This window comes from Pseudophryne corroboree, chromosome 5 (assembly GCF_028390025.1).
Source record: "Pseudophryne corroboree isolate aPseCor3 chromosome 5, aPseCor3.hap2, whole genome shotgun sequence".
Classification (NCBI taxonomy): domain Eukaryota; kingdom Metazoa; phylum Chordata; class Amphibia; order Anura; family Myobatrachidae; genus Pseudophryne; species Pseudophryne corroboree.
The window spans coordinates 104,758,700-104,777,991 of record NC_086448.1 but is presented as its reverse complement, the minus strand read 5'-3'; the positions used below and the strand labels follow the sequence as shown (position 1 = coordinate 104,777,991).

The 19,292-nt window shown below is 46.9% G+C and overlaps 1 protein-coding gene across 1 annotated transcript in view; it reads right to left on the bottom strand.

Annotated features, from left to right (window-relative positions):
• Window positions 1–19,292, bottom strand: part of LOC134927294 (macrophage mannose receptor 1-like) — a 407,906-nt gene that overhangs the window by 307,913 nt on the left and 80,701 nt on the right. Inside the window, exons 5-8 of the mRNA XM_063921539.1 lie at window positions 17,483–17,596; window positions 15,646–15,789; window positions 10,847–11,029; window positions 6,497–6,654 (exon numbers count right to left, since the gene is read on the bottom strand). Coding sequence (XP_063777609.1) covers window positions 6,497–6,654; window positions 10,847–11,029; window positions 15,646–15,789; window positions 17,483–17,596 — 599 coding nt within the window. The remainder of the gene's footprint in view (window positions 1–6,496; window positions 6,655–10,846; window positions 11,030–15,645; window positions 15,790–17,482; window positions 17,597–19,292) is intronic.

The following is a 19,292-nucleotide window of genomic DNA, read 5'->3' as shown; positions in this document are numbered from 1 at the left end:
ATAATGTTTGATCCGTCTCTTTGCAGATTTAATGAGACATATCCTTCTCCTTAGATTTTGTAACACCTCGGGGCTAAAACTGCCTACCCGTGGGAACTTTTCCCCGTCATGCACAGTCATTCTTTCCCATTCATCGCACAAAACCTCTGTGTGTGAACCGTATTTCTCACACATGATATACCTTGCCGACCCTATTGGTCGGTTTACTAAATCAACCTGAACCAGGGTTGATCGCCCCCTACCTGAACAACTGGCCCCCATCTTTGCAGGTGTTGCTTTCACTACCTCTGGCCTTCAAATCAGGGTCTTCAGCGAACCCTTACAAAAACCAAGATGTCCGGGGTAGGCTGACGGTGAAAGTTTACCGAGTACCTCCACTCACTCGCCCACGTCGACCAATATGCCCACACACTGCCTTAGCGCTGGCGTACTCAACCTAGGGCCCCTGAAAAAATTACACAAATCACGTTAGAATGTACAAATAGCGTTTATGACCCCTCTAGCGTACGCAAATGGTACTGGGTCAAGTTACAAACGAATGCACACAATTACATGCGGTACAATCGTACTGCACATAAGCAACTAATCTTATGTGCGGAACGACCAGTGGAATCGAAAATTGTGGCTGCGAATTCCTTCAGCCAGAGCTTAATGGCCTATATGGGTATTGCACCAACCCTCCTGGTGTTGTGCTTCTTGACTCTATCTATAGCGGACTTCCTAGTCCGCTGTACCTAGACCTCCTGGTCTGTTATACTCTAATGCTCTTATTTTAATATGTTAACAAGGGATGCCTCCCAAGCCACCGCGCTGTCACTTTCACGTATGTACCTCACGAGAACTCGATTTCCTGTGGTTCCACCCAAAAATGAGAAACTTATATATATATATATATATATATATATATGCACACACTCTTTCACCTCATATACTCTTTACTTTCGTTTCTGCGCAGAAATCCCTTTCATTCAGTATCACAGTCTAGTCCCAAAGGAGTTACAACTAGAGAAGGAATATTTACGCTAAAATTTAGGACACTGAGAGTGACTTGCGCTATTATCGCGTTGCCTCCGTATCGCCTACTAAAACAATACTATCGTGTGATTTGTATTACGTGGGTGTATCCATACGCTCCATTGCGTAATATACGCTACGTGCGTCGGCCCTTGCATACGCTAGTCCCGCCCTTTGTTAGAGACACGTGTACGCAGGCCAGATATGTCCACAGAAACACAACTAACACGTTTATAGCAATGTAAATGATCTTTAACTGTAATCATTTACTGAACACCACACAGATTTCCCTTGTATCTTAGGCAAAGCCGTGTGTGTGTTTTACAAATTACTTCCTTACGTATTAATTTTACTTTTAACTACCAATAGCAACAAATCTTTCTCAGCACGTTATCAATGATAAATGGCAAACAGGAAGGCGAGATGTGAAAATTACACAAATGGAAAATGCAGGTGTGTGCGTGTGTTGCGTACGCAATGTGTATAAAACAGAAATAAAACAGTTTTAAAAGACAATAGCGTACTGTTCTTACCTTCCGGTTCCGGATTCCACCAGCACTCCTACAGCGTAGCGATGCAGACGCTTATCTAGTCAGCACTACTGTATCCCCCACCACCAACACGGATACAAAGGGATACGCCTTCCCGCTCTTTGCTGACAGATAAAGTCTGCTTGTATTCGCTAGAGCGGATATGTGGAGGATGGACGAGCCGCCAATTGACAAAGCTAAATATTTATCTTATAACATTCACTATATACTGGTAAGAGACTCAGTACGCAATGGGCGTACGGGGTACCGTAAGGGTATGCACTTAGCGTAGCAGACGCTAGGCCGTGGTCGAGACGCACGAGCAGCACGTTCGCTCACGGCTTACGCTGGGTATCAAGCACGCTATAGGCGGTCCGAGTACCGTAATGCTACGCTACTAGCGTAGCGGACGCTGTGCCCACAAGAGGAACACGAGCGGCGCAGACGCTCACAGGATGACACACAGTAAACCTTGTATGCAACACAATGTAACGCTGATTAACCTCCGTTATGTAAAAGTTGCTTGAGCGATTGAGACACTCCGATTACCCTTAGCAATGTAATGATAAAACACACAATACCTTGTAAGGTTCCAAAACCTTTATCTAGATGATTTTAGTATGTAAAAGGGGAAAACAGTTACAGCTTATACACTACAGCACTAACATAAAACACCTACAGTACATAGAATAACTGAAAATATACAGTATACAACAGCGTAACAATAACAGAGAGAGAGAGAGAGAGAGAGTATGGCAAATACAAACAGAAAATAAGTTGGTTACAGAGAAAAACTTACACACTGGGGAATGATCGCTGCGCAGTCCTGCTACCAGCTCTCTAGTTAGTCAATGATGAAAACCGTTGTGGAGAGTAGACTGAGCTGGCCCAGACTGGCTGCCTTATATACACTACATACAGTACACTACAAAGGGGCCTACAATCTCATTGTTCATTGGACACAGGAATCTGTCTTCACATTATAACAAAAGGTCATAGGTTGATTCGAACAGGTGGGCTGTGACTATTTCATACTGCTCAGGTGGGAGGGAATCTCAGGATTCCCGCCGCATGGATAATGAACTGCAAATACAGTAAATGTCCATAAACTTCTTATAAACATAATTATTCGCAGGAGCGATTAATCTCTTTCAAACCAATACCGGAATGTTTCTAATAATATACTCTACCGTTGCATACTAAACACAACTGCTCAAAACCTGTCTGACCCTTCGTATCATGTAAAGAGGGATCTCTCTGTCCATGAACCAGTTACACTAAACAAACTCACTGATATTATTAAGAGGACCATAACCTATAAAATACACTATTTGGATTAATTATATAACAAACTCTACCGTAAATGCACATACCACGCGCCTGAGCGCACGACCGTGGAGGCGCCATCACGCAGCTGCGAATATGCGCACGCACGGGACAGAATGTGCACGTGCAGCGGGCAAGCGCATGGGGTTAGTACAAGGCATGAGAATAACGATATTTTTCGACTTTGACAGCCCCGCAGGGGGTGACATCACATTTATCGGCACCTGCTCCGCCTCCACATAAGCCTCCTCATCAAACAAATCGACACAGCCGTACCGACACACCGCACACACACAGGGAATGCTCTGACTGAGGACAGGACCCCACAAAGTCCTTTGGGGAGACAGAAAGAGAGAGTATGCCAGCACACACCACAGCGCTATTTAATCAGGGATTTACACTAATAGAAAGTGATTTATCCCTATAGCTGCTTTTTTATATACAGTTTTGCGCCTAAATTTAGTGCCCCACCCTCTCTTTTTAACCCTTTGAGCCTGGAAACTGCAGGGGAGAGCCTGGGGAGCTGTCTTCCAGCTGCACTGTGAAGAGAAAATGGCGCCAGTGTGCTGAGGGAGATAGCCCCGCCCCTTTTTCGGCAGACTTCTCCCGCTCTTATAATTGTATTATGGCAGGGGATTTTTACACATATATAGCTTATTAGGCTATATTATGTGTTGTTTGCCAAAGTTAAGGTACTCTAATTGCAGCCCAGGGCGCCCCCCCCCCACCCCCCCCAGCGCCCTGCACCCATCAGTGACCGGAGTATGTGGTGTGCATAGGGAACAATGGCGCACAGCTGCAGTGCTGTGCGCTACCTTAATGAAGACCGAAGTCTTCAGCCGCCGATTTCCAGGACGTTCTTCTTGCTTCTGGCTCTGTAAGGGGGACGGCGGCGCGGCTCCGGGACCAGACGACCGAGGCTGGGCCTGTGTTCGATCCCTCTGGAGCTAATGGTGTCCAGTAGCCTAAGAAGCCCAAGCTAGCTGCAAGCAGGTAGGTTCGCTTCTTCTCCCCTTAGTCCCTCGTAGCAGTGAGTCTGTTGCCAGCAGATCTCACTGAAAATAAAAAACCTAACAAATACTTTCTTTACTAGGAGCTCAGGAGAGCCCTTAGTGTGCAACCAGCTCGGGCCGGGCACAGATTCTAACTGAGGTCTGGAGGAGGGGCATAGAGGGAGGAGCCAGTGCACACCAGATAGTACCTAATCTTTCTTTTAGAGTGCCCAGTCTCCTGCGGAGCCCGCTATTCCCCATGGTCCTTACGGAGTTCCCAGCATCCACTAGGACGTCAGAGAAATATAACAATGCTACCAATGCATCCTCATACACCAAGCCTCAATATGCCCAACAGTGCAAGGTGTCATGCCGAGCGGTGCAGCGTTGTGTCTTTTTATTTAAATTGCGCAAGCAGCTTTGCATTTGCAATCGTTAGTGAAGTATAGTAGTATACCGTACTGTGATTCTCTGAGTTAATACGCATGCCTATATGAAAACATATAATTACCATGCTTTAATGTCATTTGCTTTGCCACCATTTGCTCTATAAGTTGTGGTGCTGCAGTTTCTTCTCTACAGTCATCTTACCAGAAACAACTGGTAAAATGGTTTGGCTAACACTGGCCACATTTGGGGGCATTTTTATTCCACTCTGTATTTTTAGTGTCTGATTCTGATTTCTATGCAATGGCAGCTGGGCGATTTTCAGATGACTGTGCATGTGTTGCGGCCACGCGGCGCACGCACCAAGGTACATTTGCAATGCCACTAGCAGTGAGGATTTATTCTCCGAGTCATTGACAGTCAGAGAACATTTTGGTGAGGTAACGGGGTGTGGGACCAAAAACGCAGGTGTCATAAAACCACTTTCGGAGAGTGTCTCTGCTTACATCTGCGATCTCGCACACAGAAAACGTGGCACCAGCAATGCAGCTCTCGTGCCCATTCTGCTTGACCACACACTCACTAAGAGGGAGTGGGGGTCAATGTTTCACGGATTTGCACCAATGCTGTGAATGTGTTGAGATGTTGTAATGGCTCCAGTGGGCATGTCTAGCCATTCCAGGGCAGCTGTGTAGGCTTTTGCATACAAATCAGAATCAGGCTCTTAATGCGGATGTGATTAGTAGTTTTCACCCAAATTCGCAACTAATATTTTCATGTGAATTTACCAATGTTTTCTTGGCAGAAGACGGGCTCTGATAAGAGCCTGCATTGGGGAAGAGCGATCACACGGCTTATTGGTTTGAGTCCCTAGCGCACTCTGCGCATGTATGGCGTCACTAGTTTGAGTCCCTAGCACACACTGTGCATGCATCAGGAGGGTTATGAAGAGGCTCCTCATTCATAAAAATTTGCTAATTAGTACCCCTTAGGTTACTGACGGGTAATGGTATTTGGCGATGGCGTTATCCTATAGGGTCCAAACTCACATCACCAGGGGAGCAATGGAGAGACTACAGTACCTGTCCTCAAAAATGTGCAAATTAGTAGCCCATAGGCTATTATAGGGTAACACCATCTGGAGATGGCGTCCTATCAGGGCCAAGCTTCAGAATGCAAAGACACCTAAGGCGTATTTGCTATCATAGCCAGGTCAGTAGAGCGGGGAGCCTGGTGCAACATGGGGGACGTGGTGGGGGAAAGTGATGAAGAGAAGGGAGCAGTAAAAGAGACGTGACTGTGCGACCACCTCATCGTGGCCTGTCCCTGCTACATAATGCTGAGATTACCAGCATTGTGATGCAGGGGTTGGGGCACGATGACCCAAATCAGCGTGATTCGCAACGTCGGACAGTGGGGTTGTTGGCAGATGTTGAGGGGTGCAGACTGGTGGCATCCAGCTGGGAGACTTGCCCACTCTTCCGTTCTAGGAGAGTAGGCAAGTATGCACTAAGGGGCTGCTTTTGCTGATATTGGCGATATCTACTGCAATCCCCCCATAGTACCTGGGGGATACTTAATATTTCCAGTTACCCCTCAAAAAAGGCTGTTTCCAGGGATTATCCTGCTAAAATTGGTATTTCAGAATTTTCCCCCCAGCTTCCCATGCAATATTTGTTCTTAGCTTGGGGTGGAGTCATTTTGCATGTACTTGTAATCCCACATCAAAAATCACAGATACTGGTGGAGTTATAAGGAATAACAACCAAAAATGTGAATCTAGCTCCGTAGACATAATAAATGACAACAAAAATACATGAACATATTTGCTTTGGACTATAGAGCACTTTAAAGCATCAATTCAATAAAAAAATAGGTTATAAGAAGCATTTTGGTAATTTCCTTTTCCATAGGTTTGTTTGTTCTAACTGCTGTTATTGTTTGATAGCTGTGTAGAATCTGCAGAATTATGTACCAAACCATGGAAACCACAGTCACAAGATGTAGTAAGCTGAGAGGCTTTGAAGCACCATTCTGAGCTGTTTTCACTGTGACATCCTATCTCCTCTCCTCTGACATGTTTATAATTGTGACCATGTAGCAGCTATATTTATGGTTCCCCTCCAGACTGATTTTGAAAAGGAGATAATGATCTGTAGTAGGATAGCTAATAACAATCAGATGTTTAAAAGAAAAAAAAAAGTAATATATGATTATGTAATGACTTATAAAGAGACAGTGCCCCACCTTAGTGTATAATGCAACACAATCCTCTTCTTTGTTATTGAGGTGAGATGGTTCTCCTCTCTGCCAGACAGTATATGTTACTGGAGACCCGTCACTCCATTCAAAATATAGCTGCACCTTCAGGTCATTTAATCCCAGCCAAGCATACTCTATTTTTTCTAGAAAACAGAATTGAAACAGTAAAATTATCGTTGATAAACCTAGAGCAAAGTGAAGATACAAAGCAAAGCTGTTTTCATGACTGCTTAAACATTTGGGAGCCGATTTTTCACCGTCCGTATCCTCAGATGCAGATGAGAGGTGATAAAATCGACCAAACTCTCAACGTGATTACATTATATGGATGTATCAATAATTGCATGCAGGGTGCCTCATCCCACAGTATCGGGTATTGAGTGTGTGCTGCGAATGCGGACATCTGTGCTATCGCCGCTGCCGGGTTGAGCCCCCTGCTGCCCACTACTTATCGTAGAAGTCTCGCCCAAAATGAAGGCCATAAAGCGGCTTCTCCTGCCCAGTCACAGTTAAGGTGCCCAAAGTGGTTAAGATGCCCAAAAGCCCTACTTTGGCCAATAATTCCACGATAAGTAATAGAAGCCTGCTGCATTCGCACCCAGTGGCACAAACTATTGAAAAGCTCTTTACATGCAAAAGCTGTAAGCCACCGTGGCGCTAGTATCTGGATAAAGTTATACACACAGAGATAAATCAATATGTACAAAATACTTCCCTTAAATGGTAAGGGTCAATGCTTCCACGGTCCGTGATGAACAGGTAGATATGGATGAGCACACCCTGTATACAATGTAGGTGGGGGGTATTCCTTTCTTTCTTCTCAGCAAATGGTGACATCAATGAGTAGTAAATCAGGACACAAACGCAATTAACATCCTGGATGTGTGCAGTACTTGAAAGTGGTGTTTGGGTATAGCATTCCCTTCACCTCTATGTAGGAATGAGTCAAGGACGTACCATACTCACAATATATGTGGATGGATCGTGTGTATAAAGGTCCCTTTATCTTTCTGTTAAGGTGACCTTGACTTCAGAAACATACCAAAACTTACAAATAATAGGGATATATGCACATAGAGGTATCTTCAAAGCATTATCAATAGGATATGGTGGATAAGCGTACCACTCACTCTGCAACAAATTCAGTGAGATATATACTGGGCCGAAACTACAATTTTCATCACCCGGGGCAAGGAAGCAATTTCGCGAGCGCACACACACATACAGTACACACACACACGCACACACACCCTCACCCCCCGTTACACCAAATATTATCATATTATCAAATATAGAAAAAAGGGGATACCATTGGACAATATTGCGCCCCGTGTGCTCCACAGTATCTGTAACATGGACCCACAGCAGCGTATTCTCCACATGGCCCATGTGTGTCCCCACACATTGCACCACATCACTGCACAATATACTACATCACTACACTAAGTGCCCTTTTACGCTGCACTACACCACTAAACAACATACCCATATATGCTGCACTACACTACATACATGCACCTATATGTTGCACTACATTACTACACTATATCCCCCTATATACTGCACTACATCACTCACTACATGCTCCTATACACTGCACTACATTACTACACTATATCCCCTATATGCTGCACTACATTACTACATTACATGCTCCTATACACTGCACTACATTACTACACTATATCCCCCTATACACTGCACTACATCACTCACTACATGCTCCTATACACTGCACTACATTACTACACTATATCCCCTATATGCTGCACTACATTACTACATTACATGCTCCTATACACTGCACTACATTACTACACTATATCCCCTATATGCTGCACTACATTACTGCACTACATGCTACAGTATATCACTACACTACACCCCCTCCAGCCGGACTGCCTGCTAGTGACTGCAGGCTCGCTGCCCTAGAGCTGGGACAGCGTGCAGGGAGAGAGCAGCGTGGACAGGCGGCTTTGGCAGGCAGAGCATCAAGGGTGAGTGGCAGACTCGGGAGGTGCGGCTTCAACCAGTGCTCCAAGGAGAGCCCGGCATCTGTGTCACAGCTCCACCCTGGGTCCGCCTCTTACAGCTGCACAGCTCCGTGGTCTCCTTCACTGAGGACTGTCTCTCTCAGCACCCTCTAAATCCTGCGCCCGGGTCACATGTCCCCAAACCCCCCCCCCCCAGTTGCGGCCATTATATATATAAAGGTTTCTTTATACTTCATGTATCCACCACAAACTTTGTAAGCAACATAAAAATTTCCATGTACAGCAAATTATTTACTGACAAAAGTCAATTTAAAATAATTAATAAAAAATAAGTAGTTAAACTAAATAGCAGTTAAATAAACACAATATATGTCCAGAGCAATGGGACCAAGAGCAATACACCACTTAAGTGTGCCTCCCAAGGTAATTTATGTAAAAACCTGGAAATATGGTAAAGAGTTTGGATCTCTAGCCAGAATATCAAGGTATTCATTAATAGGTGATGGTCCCAGTCAGCTAATGTCTATGCAAGAAGTCCCTCCTGAAAGCCAAGGTTTTTCAAACCTATAAGCTCTTTACTCAAGGTATAGTTAAGTGCCTTGATAAATATTTTGAATAATAGTACACACATCCAGGGTGTCTATCACACTTGTGTCCTGATTTACTACACATTGATTATTTTCTCTTCTTTTACTGTATGTCACTATTGGCATGAGATGAAAGAAGGGTATACCCCCCACCTACATAGTATACAGGGCGTGCTCATCTGCCTGTACATTACAGACCATGGAAGCATTGACCCCTACCATTTAAGGGGAGTACTCATATTTTGTACATATTAATTTATCTGTGTGTGTTTACTTTTTTCTTGCCGAGTAGGTGAGATTCTGCACAGACTGATGGTGGGATGTACTAAAGTGAAAATGCGGTAAAACACCCATTTTGGGGGTTTTTACCACATTTTCAAATGTACTAACGCCCATCCACCCACTTAACGATGTGGAGGGTATCGCCATCTTTTTATGGCGACACCCTGTAGAAGTCTATGGGCTTCTTACCGCATCCCGCCGCCACATCCCGCCACCTTCACCGCCCCGCGCCCGGCATACCTGTGTAAAGGTAGCCCGTGGTCCCGGAACCCAAACTCCTCTTCCCCCAACTGGAGGTCCTTCCAGCTGCAGGAACGAGGAGGAGGAGCCTGGGACTGACTGCTGACGTCACCTCCTGGGGCCGGGAGGTGACAGAGACCCCTGAGAGGTGACGGAGACCCCCGCACACCTTCTCACAGGTATCGCGGGGGGCCTCTGTCATCGCATTGCAATGTTAATCGCATGTGTTAGTACATATGCGATTAGCATTGCTGCGGAGGGAGGCAATGTATTTTAATACATCCCGCCCCTAGTTTCTAAAGTGAGCTATGTATTAATTGATATACAGTATTTAAGCAACATGTGGATTCCTTATTGCTGGGACTTAGCCCCTACCATTACCCAGTTGGTTTTGCTCCCAAGAGTCAAAAGGTATCATTACAGGTAAAGAAGAAAAAAGAAGACTGTTTTGCTGGGGGGAAGGTGGGGTGGGTTAAGCCCTTACTTGGAATAGAGTTTCTTGGTCTGTAATCTAGATGAAAGACTGATGATGTTCAGATTATCTCTTCTTTCCCTGTATTTACTTTTTACCAGATATTAGCATCACGGTGGCTTACAACTTTTGCATTTGTTTTACTTTTCTGGTTCTGGGTGTGGAACCTAGTTAACCACAGGCTGCTTGTATCTAGAATCTCTTATTGTCACTTTATTCTACTGTAATTGAATAGCTCCTGTCACTTTAGAAGGGAACGTTGGCCACTATAAAACAATTGAATTCCCCCATATAATGCATTTATGCAGCTGGTGCATACTAGGCCGGATTAGAAACGTAAAGTGTCTCCCAAAACTTGGTTGGCACTCCCGGCCTCCAGGAAGAGTGAGCAAGTCTCCTGAAGCCACCACCACTTGGCCGTGATCTCCCACTTCCGAGTGAAGAGGATGGTACTGGCGGCCATTGATGTGATTCGCACTGTGTAGAGAGGGATCACCACATCCCTGCTCTGCAAATTTATGCCACCCATGCCCCCCTCAGTGCCAACCAAGTTGTCCACTCATGGATGGGGCAGCACATAGGTCAGCTGTTATGAGCTGTTGCTGTGGGATGCAATTTAGCGCAGGCTTAATTCTTTTCTCTTATAAAACACTGCCTAATAATTTCCTAGCTACTCTCTATGGTAGGTAAGAAGTACAATGAAGAATTTTTAATGCATTAATGTTAATTAACATCTAGTCACTCATTTAACGCTACTTACCATACTCAAACTGTGAGGTAACAAAGCTTGCTTCCCCAATATTGTGCAAACTTGCGAGATCCCCTTCTTCCTTCCGGCATGCTAACATTGCGTCCTTCCAAATCCTGGCCTCTTTATGCAGAGAATAACAGTACCCAGAATAGGGTATCCAGAGGGGTGGGCAGGAGATGGGATCATTACTCCCTGGGACAAAATATAACAACGTTTGAATATTGCATTGAAATAGTGGCCGGGATGTAATGGGAGCCAATAACGGCAAAATGTCCGAAGTTTGCAGCTATAGCTTTTCAATACACTTTGTCACACACAAAAAAAAAACTGATCACTAAACACATGTAGGGTGGTCTTCTGTTTGCCGGCGGTCGGGCTCCCGGCGCTCAGTATACCGGCGCCGGGAGCCCGACAGCCGGAATACCGACAATTATTTTCCCTCGTGGGGGTCCACGACCCCCATAGAGGGAGAATAAAATAGTGTGGCGCGCGTAGCGCGCCACCGTGCCCGTAGCGTGGCGAGCGCAGCGAGCCCGCAAGGGGCTCATTTGCGCTCGCCAAGCTGTCGGTAAGCCGGCGGTCGGGCTCCCGGCGCCGGGATGCTGGTCGCCGGGAGCCCGACCGCCGGCCAGCCGTAGTGAACCCCACATGTAGTGTACATGTCATTTTGGTACATTTTGCACAGAAAAATGCATCTGATACACAAAGGGATGTACTTGGATGTACAGGCAGCTTATGCTGATTTAAATGATACAGTATGTGGCATGGCTATAGCCTGTGTGTAATTGCGACTGTATCAGCATACCAAATTATGTTACAGTGTTTGGCTGGAATACACTGTAACATAACATATTGTATGCAGATACAGTTACTATTACACACAGAATATAAGCATGCCGCATATGCTCGTGTGTCCTATTCACATTGTTTCGTTTTAGATGCAAAATAATGCAAATCGGAACTACCGATACCAAGAAGCCGGGAAACAGACGCATGCCATTACACTGGCTAAGGCCCTCATTCCGAGTTGTTCGCTCGCTAGCTGCTTTTAGCAGCATTGCACACACTAAGCCGCCGCCCTCTGGGAGTGAATCTTAGCTTAGCAGAATTTTGAACGAAAGATTCGCAAAATTGTGAATAGAAATTTCTTAGCAGTTTCTGAGTAGCTCTAGACTTACTCGGCATCTGCGATCAGTTCAGTCAGTTTCGTTCCTGGTATGATGTCACAAACACACCCAGCGTTCGCCCAGACACTCCCCCGTTTCTCCAGCCACTCCCGCGTTTTTCCCAGAAACAGCAGCGTTTTTTCACACACACCCATAAAACGGCCAGTTTCCGCCCAGAAACATCCACTTCCTGTCAATCACACTCCGATCACCAGAACGAAGAAAAATCCTTGTAATGCCGTGAGTAAAATACCGAACTTTTGAGTAAAATAACTAAGCGCATGCGCTCTGCGAACATTGCGCATGCGCAGTAAGCGACTAATCGCAATATAGCGAAATTCGGCAACGAGCGAACAACTCGGAATGAGGGCCTAAGTTCAGGGAAATATACGCACATTTGTAATGACCGATGTGGTGCGATAATTTCCCAGGCGGCATTATCGGCACCCATTACATCCCGGCCCTTATGTTTATTAGATACATGCATCCTCTCCTGTGGTTTGCAGTCAAGAGTTAAAGCCGTCACTTACAGTTACATTTCACTGAGTCATTCAAAATATTAGAAAAAAGTATTCACCAAGTTCCCCCCTCACACTTCCCTTCATACACATACATTAGATGTGAATTAAAACACAATTAGTAACATACAGCCTGTGATACCAGCGGCTACATCTGGATTGTCTGATTATGAAAATCTGAAAAGCAATGTTTCAACTCACTTAAGGGCTTATTCATCATTTACACAATTATCAATCACAAATGATAATTATGTTTTAAACTTGCTGCGAATTTAAAAAAAACCTTTCAGAGGCATTCATCATGCTTAGTATCACTTCAGAATAACAGCTTTTCGGAATTGTGATACTTTTACCCGTACAGCTGCGGTGTCCCTAAGGATTTCCCTGCCGTCAATGGAGTTTTGTGCCCCCCTCTGCTACCCTGCCGCTGTTTGTAAACCCCCCCACAAGCATCATCTCATCCATGGTGTGTGTGTGTGTGTGTGTGTGTGTGTGTGTCCCACATCCTCTCCCTGATATCTTCTGTGTGCACTCTCCCCCTGCATCCTCTCAACGGTGCTGCTGTGTCCTGTCCCCCGGTGTCCTCTGGGTCTCCCCCCCCCCCCTCCAACCACCCCACCATCGACATTCTCTCATGCTGTGTCCCGTACCCCGCCATCCTCTACCCAGTGTCCTCTGGGTCCTACCCCACATCCTCTCATGCTTTGTCCCGTACCACGACATCCTCTCCCCAGTGTCCTCTGGATCCTACCCCCTCATCCTCTCATGCTGTGTCCCATCCCCTGGCATCCTCTCCCCAGTGTCCTCTGGGTCCTCCCCCAGCATCCTCTCATGCTGTGTCCCGTACCCGGCATCCTCTCCCCAGTGTCCTCTGGGTCCACCACCCACATCCTCTCATGCTGTGTCCCGTACCCGGCATCCTCTCCCCAGTGTCCTCTGGGTCCTCCCCCAGCATCCTCTCATGCTGTGACCCGTACCCCGGCATCCTCTCCCCAGTGTCCTCTGGGTGCTCCCCGAATATCCTCTCATGCTGTGTCCCGTACCCCGGCATCCTCTCCCCAGTGTCCTCTGGGTCCTACCCCCACATCCTTTCATGTTGTGTCCCATACCCCACATCCTCTCCCCAGTGTCCTCTGGATCTTACCCCCTCATCCTCTCATGCTGTGTCCCATCCCCTGGCATCCTCGCCCCAGTGTCCTCTCATGCTGTGTCCCGTACAGGGCATCCTCTCCCCAGTGTCCTCAGGGTCCTCCACCCACATCCTCTCATGCCGTGTCCCGTACCCCAGCATCCTCTCCCCAGTGTCCTCTGGGTCCTCCCCCAGTATCCTCTCATGCTGTGTCCCGTACCCCGGCATCCTCTCCCCAATGTCCTCTGGGTCCTCCCCCAGTATCCTCTCATGCTTTGTCCCGTACCCCGGCATCCTCTCCCCAGTGTCCTCTGGGTCCTCCACCCACATCCTCTCATACTGTGTCCCGTACCCTGGCATCCTCTCCCCAGTGTCCTCTGGATCCTCCCCCCACATCCTCTCATGCTTTGTCCCGTACCCCGGCATCCTCTCCTCAGTGTCCTCTGGGTCCTCCACCCACATCCTCTCATACTGTGTCCCGTACCCTGGCATCCTCTCCCCAGTGTCCTCAGGGTCCTCCACCCACATCCTCTCATGCCGTGTCCCGTACCCCAGCATCCTCTCCCCAGTGTCCTCTGGGTCCTCCCCCAGTATCCTCTCATGCTGTGTCCCGTACCCCGGCATCCTCTCCCCAATGTCCTCTGGGTCCTCCCCCAGTATCCTCTCATGCTTTGTCCCGTACCCCGGCATCCTCTCCCCAGTGTCCTCTGGGTCCTCCACCCACATCCTCTCATACTGTGTCCCGTACCCTGGCATCCTCTCCCCAGTGTCCTCTGGATCCTCCCCCCACATCCTCTCATGCTTTGTCCCGTACCCCGGCATCCTCTCCTCAGTGTCCTCTGGGTCCTCCCCCAGTATCCTCTCATGCTGTGTCCCGTACCCCGGCATCCTCTCCCCAGTGTCCTCTGGGTCCTCCCCCAGTATCCTCTCATGCTTTGTCCTGTACCCCGGCATCCTCTCCTCAGTGTCCTCTGGGTCCTCCACCCACATCCTCTCATGCTGTGTCCCGTACCCCGGCATCCTCTCCCCAATGTCCTCTGGGTCCTCCCCCAGTATCCTCTCATGCTTTGTCCCGTACCCCGGCATCCTCTCCTCAGTGTCCTCTGGGTCCTCCACCCACATCCTCTCATGCCGTGTCCCGTACCCCAGCATCCTCTCCCCCAGTGTCCTCTGGGTCCTCCCCCAGTATCCTCTCATGCTGTGTTCCGTACCCCGGCATCCTCTCCCTAGTGTCCTCTGGGTCCTCCCCCAGTATCCTCTCATGCTGTGTCCCGTACCCCGGCATCCTCTCCCCAATGTCCTCTGGGTCCTCCCCCAGTATCCTCTCATGCTTTGTCCCGTACCCCGGCATCCTCTCCTCAGTGACCTCTGGGTCCTCCACCCACATCCTCTCATACTGTGTCCCGTACCCTGGCATCCTCTCCCCAGTGTCCTCTGGATCCTCCCCCCACATCCTCTCATGAGGTCCCCCGTCATCCTCTCCCCAGTGTCCTCTGGGTTCTCCCCCCCTTCCCCCTTCTTTCCCCTGCATTCTCTCATACTGTATCCCCACAGGACAAACAGCCAATCATGTGTAAATAAAAAAATAAAAAAAAACTCTGTAGAGTGCTACATAGGGTGTATTCAATTCAAGTCGGATTTCCCGACTTGTCGGAAAAACGGGAGTTTAATATTCAATCAAACTCCGGTTTATCCGACTAGTCAGAAAATCTGAATCGTCGGAAAAGCACGTGGATCGGCGGATTAGTCGCGGATCCAGGTGTTTTGTCAGATTCGCGACCAGATCCTACAGATTTTAGCCCCGTTTCCGACAATATCAATCTGACTTTAAAAAAAATTTAATAAGCGAATTGAACACTGAAATGTCGGATCCTTTCCGTCGGAAAGGATCTGACATCAATTGAATATACCCCATATAGTGTTAGCACTATATAAAGGTTAGTGATAATATCATGCAATGTTTCTGCATACAGTCATAAGTCACTTGTCTTCTACCTGATGGAGGGATGTAAGACGAGGTGCTGTTGCCTTTCTTACAAATGTATCCCAACTTCTGACCGCACTTCCTGCTTTCCCACTTGGCGTCTTTCCCAGGGTTTAGCGCCACACAGTTTGTCCCAGGTTCACTTGATGGATTTCCTACAGAAAATTATAAAATTACTTTATTTAGAAATAGATGATTAAATATCGGTCTGTACGACGTGATCCTCATGTCTTAGTGGGTTTTGTTGCTGCAGACAGAGGTGCTTCAAGAGAGAAAGCGGCCTGTGTGCAAGCTCCGACTGGTCCCCCTCCTCTCCAGTGGCGCAGTAGTCTCTGGCATTGTGCTGGAGTCTACTGCGCATGCGCAGGTCTCTGGGAACATGGCGCCCACACTGCGTTCCCGGGGACAGCTCAATTTTGCATGCACAAGTTACCGGAAAATAGCTGCAGCGGCCATTTCCCGAGTAATTTCTGCTGCCGTGCAGCTAGCACTGAGCCGATGGAGAGGTGAGTATAAGAAAATGGGTGCAGGGTGTGCGGTGTATGGGCCCTCCCTGGAACCAGGGGCCCGTGTGCACCACACACTTTGCACCCATTATAGATATGCCAGTGGCTACAGGTATTTTGCGATGCAGCACTTTTAAAATAATATAGTGCTCTTAGGGGATTTACTAAAGCTTCTTAAACAGACAAGTGGCACTGTTTCCTGCAGCAACCAATCAGATTCTGTCTATTAGTTCCTAGAATGCAAAAGGGAAATTATATCTAGAATCTGATTGGTTACTATGGGCAACAGCACCACTTGCCCTTTTTTAGAAGCTTTAGTAAATCTACCCCATAGATTAAAGAAGAGGTGATACACATTGGGGGCTTTGAAATGTTTTATATGTTACATTTAAATAATTCATTATTATTTAATGTAATTTTTATTACAGCGTGCCATATTAATTAATTTCTGATTCCTCAGCACTAGCGGCGACTTGTGGTTACAGATCGGGTGGCAGCAAATATCCCCAAAGCTTGTTTAGCCTGCAACTGCACCACAGAGCAACTTGGAGACAACTTGAAAGGAACATTTTAATTCATGTGAACAGCCAATCCTCTCTAATATTTACACATTTCTGATGCTCTCTGATTCAGTATGTTTATGTTTGCTAAGGTGGGTGTGGCCATGATAAGTGAATGTGTGGGGGTGGGGTCATGCATAGTAACGCGTATTGTGAATCACTGGCTATGGCCCCATAAGTAGATGTTGCCGTGGAGGCATGCCACTGAAATGGGCATGGTGACCATACCTCCCAACATGACCCTCTCCGGGAGGGACACAATGCTCTGCTCCTAGACTTTCCTCTTAATTTATTATTGCCAACACCTGTGTTGAACAGGTTAGTACAGGCCTGGCCAACCTGTGGCTCTCCAGATGTTGTGAAACTACACATCCCAGCATGCCCTGCCACAGTTTTAGCATTCCTTAATAGCAAAACTGTGGCAAGGCATGATGGGACTTGTAGTTTTACAACAGCTGGAGAGCCACAGGTTGGCCAGGCCTGGGTTAGTAGATAAGAAAGGTGTTTCAGCACAGGTGATGGCAATCATGAATTAAGAGGGACGTTCAGGAGCAGAGCATTCTGTCCCTCCTGGCTCTTGGAGAGGGTCATGTTGGGAGGTATGCATGGTCTCATCAATTTGGGAGCGTGGCTGTTAGTCTTTGACATGCTCCCACTATTGGCGCTCTTAGAGTTGACCTATTTACTAACAGGAAGACTAGATAACTGTAATAATAATTGGTTCTTTTTTTTACATAACAAAAAGTTAGGAAACACTTAAAAAAATAAACATTAATATTCACCTGGAGCCCACCTCAGATATCGAAAAGGACTTCCATTGTCCCATCGCCAGCCTGCATTATAGTCCAGACTATTGAGTCCAACCCATAAGGCTGTTGTGAGGTCATTGGTTAATCCTATGGAAGAAAAGCAAATATTATATGATGGGTCATATATAGGAGGTAATTCAGACCCGATCGCTAGCAGGCGATTTTTGCACTGCTGTGATCAGATAGTCGCCGCCTACAGAGGGAGTGTATTTTAGCTGTGCAAGTGTGCAAACGCATGTGTAGCAGAGCTGTACAAACTAATTTTGTGCAGTCTGTGCGCAGCCCAGAACTTACTCAGCCGCTGTGATCACATCAGCCTGTCCGGGACCGGAATTGACGTCAAACACCCTCCCTGCAAACGCATGGACACGCCTGTGTTTTTCCAACCACCCCCTGAAAATGGTCAGTTGACACCCACAAATGCCCTCTTCCTGTCAATCTCCTTACGTATGCCCATGCGAATGGGTCCATGGCACAAACCCATCGCTGAGCGGCAATCCGCTTTGTACCTGTGTGACGCGCCTGTGCATTGCGGTGCATACGCATGCGCAGTTTGTGTCTGATCACCCGCTGTGCGAAAACTCACAGCAGCGGTCAGGTCTGAATCGGCCCCATAGTGTGAACCCAGAGAACTTATCTTTGTATGTGTTTCATTTCATTATACTACAATCTATGAATACTGGGAATTACATGTTTGACACTGTCCCCTCTCCCAAATTCAATTCAATGTGTTAATACCCCATTATTGGAAGTGTTCATTACAGCACAATTCATGTTTAGTAATGCAAGCATTACAAAATACAGTACATATAGTAGAAGGGATCGGTACATTGCTGAGATGAGGACACGCTGGATATTTTTCCTAGCTGACATTTTATTTTGGTGAGTAGATGTTAGTTTTTCATGGAAGGATTTGAAAGCTCCCTGCAGGTGCAAGCCGATTACTGTATTAGGGGATGGCAATGCTTACAATGGCCCTCATTCCGAGTTGTTCGCTCGCAAGCTGCTTTTAGCAGCATTGCACACGCTAAGCCGCCGCCTACTGGGAGTGAATCTTAGCTTATCAAAATTGCGAACGAAAGATTCTCAAAATTGCGAAAAGACTTCTCTGTGCAGTTTCTGAGTAGCTCGAGACTTACTCTGCCATTGCAATCAGTTCAGTCAGTTTCGTTCCTGGTTTGACGTCACAAACACACCCAGCGTTCGCCCAGACACTCCCCCGTTTCTTCAGACACTCCCGCGTTTTTCCCAGAAACTGTAGCGTTTTTTCACACACTCCCATAAAACGGCCAGTTTCCGCCCAGAAACACCCACTTCCTCTCAATCACATTACGATCACCAGAACGAAGAAAAAACCTTGTAATGCCGTGAGTAAAATACCTAACTGCATAGCAAATTTACTTGGCGCAGTGCGGACATTGCGCATGCGCATTAGCGACTAATCGCTCCGTTGCGAAAAAAAAATAACGAGCGATCAACTCGGAATGACCACCAATATTCATAATGTTAACATCACAATGTCTATAGTTATATTACATTGTGCAAATGTCAACATTCTGCACGGTCCGGCATGGAATGTTTCGTTTAGGCTACGGGAGGGGAGAGTTAGTGTTCTGGAGTAGCCAATTGCTTTGACCCCTTGGATGGAGATAAAGTACCAGCCACTCATCTCCTAACTGTCATTTTTCAAACACAGCCTGTGACATGGCAGTAAGGAGCTGATTGGCTGGTACTTTATCTCTGTCCACTTTAGCTATGTCAAGGGCTTAGTTAATAGACCCCT